Source organism: Armigeres subalbatus, chromosome 3 (genome assembly GCF_024139115.2).
Source record: "Armigeres subalbatus isolate Guangzhou_Male chromosome 3, GZ_Asu_2, whole genome shotgun sequence".
Taxonomy (NCBI): Eukaryota; Metazoa; Arthropoda; class Insecta; order Diptera; family Culicidae; genus Armigeres; species Armigeres subalbatus.
In genome coordinates, this window is record NC_085141.1 from 301,474,954 (window position 1) to 301,487,854 (window position 12,901).

General features: G+C 38.8%; 1 protein-coding gene across 4 annotated transcripts in view; it reads right to left on the reverse strand.

The window, feature by feature from the left end:
• The window catches only part of LOC134224994 (probable citrate synthase 2, mitochondrial), a 33,131-nt gene that overhangs the window by 9,093 nt on the left and 11,137 nt on the right, over positions 1-12,901 (reverse strand). For all 4 annotated transcript variants that reach the window (XM_062704715.1, XM_062704716.1, XM_062704718.1 and 1 more), the window contains exon 4: positions 1,795-1,921. In XM_062704715.1, the coding sequence (XP_062560699.1) occupies positions 1,795-1,921 (127 nt within the window). The remainder of the gene's footprint in view (positions 1-1,794; positions 1,922-12,901) is intronic.

Sequence of the window (12,901 nt, forward strand, 5' to 3'; positions counted from 1 at the left end):
AAACAAGTTTTTCAGGTCTTATCAAGCATGGACATGGAAGGCATACTTGAAATCTGTCGATTGAGGGGCTTACCGCAGAAAGTCGTCCACTGATGAGATGAACGCTATTAACGTTTAAAATCTTTCAACACAGCGTAACGCGGTCGATTTGAATATTTTGAAATGACACCCGGTATAGTAAAGAGAGACGTAAGTCCTACGTCAAAAAACTACTAACGTGTGTGAGATCACTTGGAGCAAGCCTCGGAGCAAGCACAATTTTGTCCCAATTAACCATAAGCGGTAACAACGAAGTTAGTGTAGATCTGCGGTTTACAGGATTCTCTTCTATAAAACCGAGTAACCGGTAATCGGTAAGAACAAGAAAATGCTTCTTGTTTGAGATGTATGTGCGGTGTGGCCACGTCGAAGAGAACTTCGGGAGCAGCCGTAGAAGTTGAAGAGAATGCACCAGTCTTTGCTATAAGGCACATTCTTTGAAGTTATCCTCACTTTACCCTTTTGCCACCACACAAGAAATTCATGAGCCAAAATTGGTCGAAGAACGTTGGGTAAATTCTTTTGATATATTTGGGTTTGAGATCCCAGGTTTAACCAAAAGCCATTACGGTTACGATTTTGAAAAGAACAATAGATGTTTTATTCGGATTAACTGAAAGGCCATATTGGCGACACCAACTTTCAACTACCTGAAGAGCGTTTTGCATCAGGTCGAACCAAGTAGTAACGTACTATCCCACTATCAATGTCCAACCAGGAACGGCTTGGGTACTAGCATGGTGACTACTCTTACCATAGATATGCGTGAAGAGATTGAGCGCAACTCTTGTATGAATCTCAAAAAAAAATGCCACGAATCAATAGAACTGTTCATGCTTGCCGAACAGCACATTAGTAGGTTGAAATCGCTGTTATTTTACCTGTCATGCTACCACCCAAGCCGTTCCTGGGTGGACGTTAGGCAGAATAACAACGATTTCAACAATGCTTGTTCCCAAAACTGGACCTCAGCTAAGTTTCAGTTTCTATTCATTTCACACTTGCCGCTCGCTTGAGGTATTTATCGAATCTCAATCTTCATTACTTTTATCTACTCCCTACCGCGTAGAATATCTAGTATAATTTTCACCGAAAAAAGCCAATAAATTAATTTCATCACGTGGTGAGCAGCAGCGATCCTTAGGAAATGTTACAAATTTGCGATCATGGGCATAAGCTATTAAAACTTCAACGTGTTTTCAAGGTTAAGATAATAAAACATCCCTAATGGAATTATTATCCAATATCGCGAAAACAAAATAATTGTCAGTGTTCGCGCCCAAATTCGAAATGAAATATCGATAATACTTTCCGAGCCATAAAAACTGAATGTACACCCACTGTCGACTGCTACAACGGTATAAGTAAGGTGCCCATGATTGCCTAACAGTGCACACAACTCGACGATTTGAGTTATTGAAACATTGAATCGGTGCTAAGGACGCGCGCTCGTCATCAAAAGCTAGCCAAAGTATGACTCGTATCGCAAAGTCACACCAACTAACTGCGAACACAACTGACTGACTGCTCATTGACGCTGTATGTGCATCTCAAAGTCATGGGGACGTTAGCTTCTTTACTAGTTTTTATAGTACTATGGTTGGGATTAGTGGGACTTTTTGCGTACCCTACCGATTGTGCATCGTTGCAGTAAAATGCATACTTGCAAACGACCTTCAATTACTACGTTATTTACCTAATTACACGGATGCCTAAAGCCTTTGAACAACTCAATGATATACTAAAGAATCTTACCTGGGGCTTTTGGAAGCACCTTCTGGCACTCGGGGATGGACAATCCACGGAATCGGATACCCTCATCGGGGTCCAGCACTGAGGTTTCGCACACCAGACCCTTGATGCCTCGCATACCACCATACATCTAGAAGTGGAAAAAGTTGAAATATTGAAATCAATAGCAAAGTCCTCGATCAACAGCTTGCTTTTACATAATCGAAGAGATAATCATATTAGTCAGCTCATTAATGCTCTATAGTTTAGCTCTCAAGGTGAACGACGATGTCGATGAGCAGAATAGTAATTACATTCAATGGACTAGTAGAAAACATGATTGCCTCGCTAAATATGTTTTATTATGAATGTCATAAGCAGTAACATAATTGAATTAGAATGGTCAATTCGATACTTTCCTTTTCTCTATCGGGGGTGGTCTCAACATTGCTATACGATAAATATTTGACTTCATAATGAAGTAGTGCTAATTTATTGTCACAATGCAGCGATTACCGCACCATTCGTGACGACATCGATCTGCCGCTGATGCGGCGTTCGTCGACCGTCATTGAACTTGGCTTCGTTCGTGACTTGCGTTAACTCTAACTGGCTTCCGCTGCATGGATGCAGTCGAGACTAGCGTATACGATAATTGCATTTCTGGGAAGTCATTTGCTTATAGTGATCTGGCTTATAGCAATCGGGCAAAATAGTTGCAGAACACCGCACGTGTTGCGCCTTGATGTATCTCAATGTTAGATGCGCAATGCGATGATGGCATTAACAGTAATGAGAGGGAGAGTGCGATCCTGCGGGGCTGATTGCAAGATCACTCCACAGCAATAACATGAAGTGTGGCGCCGGACGATCAGTGTGTTACTTGGCCGGCCAGATGGAGAATTTATTACCCTACCAGAGGTGTTGACACACTGACTCGAGAACAGGTTTTATCTATGCGGTATGCAGGGGAAGTACTGTGGTGATATCGAGCCGAGGGTATTGACCGAGTAAGGAAAAACCCTGGACAATTGACATAGCGTGATTCAGTCATTCAAAACAGAAATCGCAGTCTACAACTTTATTATTTGGTTGAAATTGTGATTCAAAACTCTATACACAGTGGAGTCAACGCCCTTGCTTGTATTTCTATTTTTGCCCGGCACAAAATAGGGTAGTAATGGAAACATTAAACTAGAATCCACACAATTTTCCATTTAACTACCATACTATTATCTAATACAAGTCTCAATTCATCGAAGTCATTGGAGTCTGTTAAACAGAACCACATTAGCGCCTTCTATTGACAACTTCCCCCTACCTTGGAAAACCTTTTTTTCTAACCCAGACCAGAGAGATCCCCTGCTTGAAAGGATTCCCCTTCTTCCAACCCATTGGATACCATGACAGACAATGCCATGTGATCGCGCATTGATCAAGCGGAAATTTGTCGTCGTGATTCAATTACCCACTCGGTATCACACTAATGATGATGATGATGGTGCAGATCATATGAGCATCAAGTGTCGTCTGACTTTGGCGGCTTCATCACGACTCGGCATGTAAAGAGTGACGCGCGTACTACTATCGCTGCTGCAGTACAATTGAATTAGCCGCATTTATTAGATGATATCGTTTGGCATGGGCATGGCACAATTGTTTCCAACTCGTGGGGGCGTGTGATTTTTCATTGGCATGATGATGATTGATTAAGCATTATTCATCCGTTGATGACGCTTTTCAAAATTTTATCGAATTGAAATTTATTTTATAGTGATAATTCTTTTCAGATATCAGGTCAACAACGGTGCAGCCCGCCATCGAAATTTCGATCGCATTTCAATAGCTTATTCAAATTTATTTGATGTGGTGTTCGTATCGACCACTGAATCTGGAATTGTGAACGTGAATAAGAAAATAAGCTAAAGGTTATCAGTTTGAGCTCAGAGTTCGCATGTTGTACTTCCTCATAATGGGTATGCATGTGTGTATTTATTATAATAGGGTGGACCAAAATGGCTATTTCTACCCAAACCATATTACGCGTTTTGTTTTTGTCAATTATAGCCATTATAGCCGTCGATTTCAATGGTATTTGAAAAGTAGATCGAAAAATTAATGAAAACCAACATCGTATAATGTTCAACGCTAGAACTGGGATTGAGTCCAGTGAGAGATGAAATAATCTCTCCCTTATTTGCTCATTATGCACTTACGACATGGAGCATATCGTAAGAGATGTATATCACAAACTGTAACAATAATGAACGGATTTGGAGATGTTCCATGAAAAATTCTTCAAAAAAAACTTCAATTGCTGATAATGCGTTTTAAATTGTTTTACAATTCATTCTGTACAAAAAAAAAACTCCCCAAAAAAGATTTATTTCTTTAGGAATCATGTAGAGCTGAATTTAAGACATAAGAAGTAGTACGCGAAGTTATGTGGGTACCACATAATCATAAATCATCAACAATAATTGTTTTGTAGAATATTTTTTTACCATATTTATTTATTCATTACTTATTTATTACTTATTCATTACTTATTACATCGACAGACTTGGTACAGCCCCATATGAGTGCTTGTCAACTAATCTTCTCAACTCTTATGAACCAATTTTTACCTCATTCGATGTTAATTAAGATGGGCTCTAAATTATGTCTAGTTTTGCAAATATCCGTTCGACTTGAATTTGTGTTTATTATTCGAAACTAACATACTCTCATGCGCTAACAATGATCTCACAAAATTACAGAATGTTTTTGCTGTTTGTACAATAATCAAACAATAATTTCTTCAATGTGGTTGCATCATGACCACCACATATTCATCTTTGACCAACAATGGTACGTGATTGTTGTTTGGAAAACGTCAAAAGAGTGTACATTTGCATTTGAATCTCCATTCTATTTCCAGAGTAGGTATTAGGTAAATAACAGAGTGCATTAGAGCACAAGCACACGCAATACTGTACTGTCTGCCATCAATCACTATCGGTGAAGCGATCGAACTGATAGTGATTTGTATACAGATTTTATTATTATAATGAATATATGAAAATATCAGAAAGTAAACTAACCCACTTTCGAATAATCGAGTCTCCAGTAGCCTTGCGAGCAAAGGCGTAGGATTGCCAATCCGGAGATGGCGAGTTCGATTATCGGTCCGGTCTAGGATGTTTTCGGGTGGGAAACATTCTCGACAGTCGACACCCTGGGCATAGTGTATCCATTGTACTTGCCACACAAGATACATACTCATGCAATGGCGGGCATAGAAAAAGTTTTCAATTATTAACTGAGGAAATACTAATAGAATACTAAATTGAAAAGCCAGCCAAGTTCCAGTAGGAATGTAGAGCCATAGAAGAAGAAGAAGTTAACAAATAATCAAAGATTCCGTCCCAAAAAATATTTGGATATTCCCAGATAGACAAACAACAGATAACCAGCATCATGTGATGCAACGCTAACACATTCTTGAGTTCGGCATCGAAATGCGTGCTCCATGTTCTGCGAGGTGCTAAACATTGGTCGATTATGAACGTTCCGAGAAAAAAACTAAATAAAAGCGGTATTAGGTTGTTTCAAACAAATCAAAAAAGAATATCTTCTACGCAGCCACAATATCACATGGGACTTCCTATATGCGCGGTTTCGGCGGAAGGGGAATTCTTCGCCAATTTACGTCTTCATGCACTGATAAACTCTGCACTCCTATACGAACAACCCACGTTTCAATGTCATCCTCTATACGATAATTATCTCTGCAGATTACCAGGCACGCGCTACATTCGGTGGCAGGCAGGTGTTAAACAGCGAAAAACTGATAACTCCTGGTGCTTATCGGCAAATATTACCTCATCTACGAAACATGTGACGCCGGTGGAGGCGCAAAACGTTTGAATCAATAACGGATGCAACCACATGGGCGGAAACTGCATTACCCCCGTGTACCCACCACGAAGCTTTTAATTAGACTGTTATGGTGCCTTAAAAATATTTCTAGAATAGGTAATTATCTTGTTTATTAATTGTTCATGCATGTGGGTAGAGTTATTTATGGGCAAGCATTGTTATCGTTGAGTTTGCCAGAAAAATGCGTCTTTGTTCCTCTCATAGTATTTGTGATATATTTGCCGCAACTGGATTACCACCCACTTTTTATGCATCTTAATCAGTAATTTGAGTGTTGATGAGATTGTTCTTGAAAAATATACATTTTTGCCTTTATTTTTCAGTATTGTAAATTATTTCAGCTTTTTGGTGGAATGTCTTCACGACGAGTTATTTCTATCCTAATTAATTCCACCACTTGAATGTAGCTTCACAGGTTTGTAAAGCAATGAAGAGAATACTTTTGCTTGGCGATAAAAAAACAGAAGGATTATACAATTTTATTGGAATTTGTTTCATCTTGATATAATATTAATCAACTGTCAGCTGGCGTTCAAAGCAGCAACATCGGAATGTTAAGGACAAGCCTCCCGGAATCCAAAACTAAATGCACTCGCATTGTCACGGGCACCCATTTAAAACGGTAGCCACGCATAACTGTCATACTTATTATTCCAGCTTTGCTACGTCGCAGCATGGGTGGAATAATAAAAATGACAGGCCTGGGTGGCTTCCGTTTTGAATGGGTGCCCTTGAAAACGCGAGTGCATTTAGTTTTGGATTCCGGGAGGCTTGACCTTAAAAGCTGTTTTTATCTTGCGCGCGTACACGCGGTTCTGGCTAAAAGTAGTTTTACTTTTTGTCGATTAAAAAAAGCAAGTTTTTCTAATGTGTAAATAGTCATAGTCTCGATTAAATGTTTTTATTTATTTTAAGGGCCGTTACAAATATTTAATTAACATTTTGCCCTACTGGTCTCCGAAAGTTCGAAATATTAAAATGAAAAAAAAAAATCAAAAAACTCCTCGGATTTCTTAAAGAATGTTTTGAAAATCCTCAAAACTATCCGAATTTTATTTTGTTGCCTCCTCAAAAACATATTTTTTGGCAAAAAAAATCCGAGGGGGCGAAATTGTTTTTAAATATTTGTATCGGCCTAATTTGGTTTAATTTTCGAATCTGAGAATTTTAAAAATAAATGATCAGCTAGAATATGTTAGGCTAAGATTCTGAAAAAGACTATTGATATAGGCTAAGTTTCAGCGCATGAGTGCGAATGAGAAAATGCTGAAGGAATCAATAGGTATTACAGTAATAATCCGATTTTATCACCCCCTGGTGAATTTGGGGTGATAAAATAGGGAATGAATGGGACAAAATCGGAAAAAAAATTCATTTTGCAAATTGGAAAGGCAAAACAGGGCTGGTAGCGACCGGAGCCATTCAAAATAGTGACTTTAGTGACCAAAGCTGACGAAAAAAGGGACCAAATAGGGTAAAATGCCCAATAGTGGACCACCTAGTAGCGGTCCATGGCTATTCCTGGCATAAGGAGTAGAAATTTTCAACATATTAATTCTGCTTGATATTGAATAACAAGTTCTGCATCTTCTCTTCACGATACATACATAAAACACTCAAATACACGACGTTATTCGTTGAAATTAACATTTTGAAGTCTGACTAAATTCGCCCTATAGTAGACCCCCTGGGGGTCCATAATAGGAAATTGCTTCCCTATAGTCGACACTTCATTTGATTTTCATGTTCCATTTCGTGATGTTCTTCTTCCCTATTATGGACCCCCCAAAATATTCCTATAATGGACACTCTCGTGTTTATTTTTTATAGAATTGTAAAAAATCATCTAATTTTGCTTTCCATAGCATTTCCAATGCATGTAATCAAATCATAGGACTGTAAGGTAGGTTCTCCCGATGGAATTTCATAGCAAAATGTTTACATTGTGCTGTAATAATGCAAAAATGGCTGGAGGGTCCACTATTGGTTGGGGGTCCACTATTGGGCACTTTACCCTAGTGACTTTCAGTTGCAGAAAAAGTGACCTAATAGTGACTTCCAATTCCAGTTGCAAGTTCAATGAGACGAAATCAAGCGTTTTTGGGTCGAAAGAGAATAATTTGTGGCGAAAAACATCTTTCACTCACCACTCTTTTCTCTTAGAACAAACTCAGAAAAGAAACGGAAATCGTACACGCTAACTTTTATCTACTCAGTGACTAAGTAAAATTGTATTGCCCTCTCTTTTAACCCCACGAAAATTTTACTCAATATCAGTCAAAAGCAGGACTACTCAAAACTATGAGTAGTCTTGCAAGCAAATCAAAGTTTCACGCCACTGGAAGTGAGCGAAATATGGTTATCACTAGAGGCCTGAATAAGAGAAACGCGGATAGAAAATATGACTTTGCCAACACTGCATTCAATCTTCTTCATCAAAGAACAACACATGAAAAGGAAGAAATGATTTATGTAGATAAAATCTCACAATCCGCTATTTTATGTGTCCACATCACATAACAATAGAATCCAATAAACAATGGAATTTCATTTCATAATCTATTAATGACTTGCATATATTATTGAAAACTAATGTAAATTACATTCAATTTTGTTTATTGAAAAATGACACAAAATCGAATTTGGCCGTTTTCAGTATTCGAGCCAACAGGTCTCTTGACAGGTCTCCTTGGCTGCTTGACAGGTCTCCTGCTCGATTGGCTGCTGTTTTTTGACGGTTCGATTGGCGGCACATACCTATCCGCGTTCCTCTTATTCAGGCCTCTAGTTATCACTCATAACACCTGTTTTTCTTTCCCGAAAATGATTTCTCGGCGAAAATCTGCGTGAATGAGCATTTTCTTCTCTTGAGAATGAGTGAAAATTACGATCATTGGATTAGCTGAACACCTACTTTAGAAAGATGCAGAGAATAATACGATTTGTCACTGGTGCCACGGAAGTTTTTGTAATTTTTAGTGCGACAGGAACAACAGTACGGATCGTTTTGGTAGACAACGAAACAAAAAATATGAAGATTCATGTAGGGGAAAAGACGGCTTTGGCAGGTTTTGTTCTATTATTGTCAGGGGGGTTTTTGTCTAACAAATTTTATGAAATTTTGCGACAATATTTTTTGATATGCAAAGAATGTTTAGGCCAAATTTGAGCATAATCAGTCATAAAAACCCCCTGACAATAATAGAACAAAACCTACTAAAGCCGTCATTCCCCCTACAACGAGCTTGGGATTGAACGTTCGACCTTCTGCTTGTAATGAGGACCATGCTCTCTAAACTTTTAAATTTTTTCCTCATGAACGATTTTTGCTATGGAATTCGACAGTGCATGCAATCTTCAAATTTGGAGAGACTTGATCTCCTTTCTATGATATCTACTCAATAAATACTTTTTACAGCAAACCCTTCATTACATCTGTCCAATTACAAAAAAATGAGAACAAATTATATTTTCTTGAATTTTTTAGACAAATTTTTATATTATATTATATATGGATAACTAATGAGGGATCAAGTCTCCTCAAATTGAGGCAATAACTCAAAATCCAAAAATCCTGAAATTGCAGTGGAGTGTTGGAATTTTTATCTCTTCATTAAGTATATTTATGGATTTTTGCTGTGAAAAAATGATAGCATTTGGTCATTATCGGGAGAAGTTTTTCTAATTTTGCGTGGCCACTAAAAACAACTTTAGGAGAAACAAAACACAGTAAATAATAGAGTTAATAAGGTTGTCTATCAAATAACTCGCCGCATAACGATCATTTGTCTCCCCACCTTCCCCTACTGTATAAAGATTGAGTTTTAAAAAAAACTTGAAATCGACAGGTCTTCTGCTTGCATGACTGTATACCAATTTATAAATTGTGACATAAAACACCTTCAATGAAATGGTGAAATGCCAATAAGAGCAGTGAGTTAAATGGCTCGCGAAGTTTCCGAGCGATAATTTTTCCAAGATCCGTAATTTCATTTCTGCCATGAACAAAGCATCATCCGATGGATACATAAAGCTTTATAAAAAAAATCTTGGTCAATAGTTTCAAAATAGTTGAAAATAGTGACTTTTTGCGAGAAAAAGTGACTTTAGTGACTTGAGGTCGAAAAAAGAGACTTTTTAGTGACTAGCCCGAAAAAAGTGACCCGCTACCAGGCCTGCAAAATGCGTGAACGGTACCCGTTATTTTTTATCGAAAAGGCTTATAAAATCCTTAACAGGCACTCAGAAACAGGGCTGACAATAGTCATTCTCGTCGTATGAAGAAAGCGAAAAAAAATTAGTCTTCGTCATAACATTGCACGACGCAACACCTATTCGTTTTCTTCGCGCTGCATGCGTACCACGACGATAGTCGCGCAGCCAAAAGTTATGACGATTTTCGTCGTCACTTCTTCACACAATTGATTGCACGTCATTATAGACGGACTGGTAAAAACATAATAGCGTCTCAAATAAACAAATAGTAGGAAATTTGGTAACATAAATGTATCGAAAACATTCATAACGCTTTCATACGTTGCTTCAAATTCATTATTACAAAGAATTAGTAAAAATCTTCGCATGGCAGCTGCCGCTCGAAGAATAACGGTATGAAGTCTTCGTTCTTCGATGTCGTCAGGACGATTTGGTTACACGACGAAAGCTAACGTCGTGCGCGTCATTGACGATGTGTAGAGTAGCAATGAAGACAATGCAACTCGTCGCTACTGTGGCATTTCGTGCTATGACGATGACGATTGTCAGCCCTGCTCAGAAATGATAAAAAAAACACACGCGGTTAAAGTTATTTCATGAAAATCATTGATGCTTGCGGTATTATTTACGAAAATAAAAAGAACGACTAAAAAATTTTCAAATTTTTTGGGGTGACGAAATCGGGTCGAAAACGTGAAAAAACGGGACGTGACAAAATCGGGTGTAGACAAAATCGAGGAGTGACAAAATTGGGTTCGTTAGCGTTTTAAAAACAATGGAAGTACCACATTTCACGGCAAAGATGCCTATATGTTATGTGCATATATTTTGCTTATCAGTATAAGCGATCAAATCAAATAAAAAAATCAAAGCGGAAGTTATCTCAGGTATGGAAAATCCGACGTTTTGGACACCCAAACGTGACCGTCCAATCAACCTCATTCGCGAAGTCGAAGCAAAATTCTTCAGCATTTGAAAGTCACACATTAGTACCTATCAGCATTAAGTAATTCGCACAAATTCTTAGTTGGTACAAACCTGGACTATTGTATAAGAGAGAGTAGCATTATATTTATCACTTAATTTTCGGATTGGCTTTCAGTCACGGGTAATAGCGTTGACAGTTTTACTTCATCGCCGACGTTTCGATCCGGGATGGGATCTTCTTCAGGGCCTGTGGTTTATTATGACAAAATTTAAATTAACAAACTCAATCTACAATCTTTCTCACAAACTTACTCGATGGCAGTCAATTTGTTAATTACCGCTACTTTCTTACGGAGATTTGCCAATATCAACAACCCGTCCATCGTGGACATCACCTATAAACAGCAAGCTTTTCAAGTGTTGGAGATGTGCCACATCGCTACTACACCCAACACCGTCAATCGTCGGACAGACACCGATAATCTCAGCTGTGCGTACGCCAATCTTCTCGCTACAATCCAACACATGAGAGAAGAGAGGATTTCGTCGTCAACCCGTTTTTGTAGTACACAACCTGCCGACAATGATTACCCCACTCAATCAACACAATCATATCCAGCCACCCATCCACCACCCAATACACATAACCCACAGTAATCGCCCATCCTCCGGCTGCAAAACACCCACTATAGTGTGTGACAAAAGATAGTGAACAAATTCGAAAAGTGATCTATATTTTTGTCAAGTAAGGCATTTTTAGTCAGACTAAACATTTTATTGCAATAGTTATTATTCCTACAGTGAGGCCAGAAACATTATTCATGAGACCGAACAGGACAAATCTCCGTAAGAAAGTAGCGGTAATTAACAAATTGACTGCCATCGAGTAAGTTTGTGAGAAAGATTGTAGATTGAGTTTGTTAATTTAAATTTTGTCATAATAAACCACAGGCCCTGAAGAAGATCCCATCCCGGATCGAAACGTCGGCGATGAAGTAAAACTGTCAACGCTATTACCCGTGACTGAAAGTCAATCCGAAAATTAAGTTACAAATTTCACAGTCGTAATCCACTAGCAATTATATTTATCCGTTACCACAAATATTGGTTTGGACTTAGATGGAAGCAATGCACTCTCGGCGGACTCGCTAGCAAAGATGGGCCCCACGGAACGTGAAGTTTATGATAGACAAATCTCGAACAACGAGTTTTTCCCATTAATCCATCAGAGTACTCTTCAAAATTTGCAAACGATTTGGTCACATAATGAACTTGGTGGCTGTTTTCCATAGTTCCTAAAGTTTCTGCTCGAGCGTGGTTCAGAGGCGAGGACTTAAGTCGAGGCTTCATTCGCACGATGTCGAAGCTTATGTCCAATCACTATTCACTAAACTCACATCTCTACAGAATAAACTTATGAATCGATGATGACGATGACGATGACATCGATCACGTACTTGATCACGTAGTTTGGTATTGCTCGGAAAACGGCGCCTCCCGAGAGCAACTATTGGATACCCTTGTGGCCCGAGGTAAACAACCCTACAGGGAAGTGAGAGGTAGAGGTGTTTTGGGGGATCGCGATGTGGAGAATGTGCAGGCTATTTATGCCTTTCTTCGCTCGTCTGACATAAAAGTCTAATAATTCTATTTTTTTTTCTCTCTCAGTTTTGTTTTCTTGTCTCTGTCTTAATGTTCCGTGTACCATGAAGCTTTGGCTATCCGGAAGATGCTCCCTGACGAACCACAACTTGAGCACGATGCTACGCTACACCGTTAATGACGTCCCAACCCCGTCCATCCTGAAATTACGCAATCTAACCTTGAATTACCACGAGCATCTTGGTCTACGTCCCTTTCCTCTTACTAACTGTTGATAGTAATGATATAGTTTGTAAATATCATAAAGAGTCGCGGCTCCGTTGAGTGTTTTACACGTCTGAGCCTGTCAAAAAAGAGCAATGCACTCTCCAATAGTCGAGATCTGTCCTGACCATCGTCCGTCCTGCGAATTCTGAGGAAGGGGCAAGGATGGTTAGTTGGACACCTACTTAAGAAAGATGCAGAG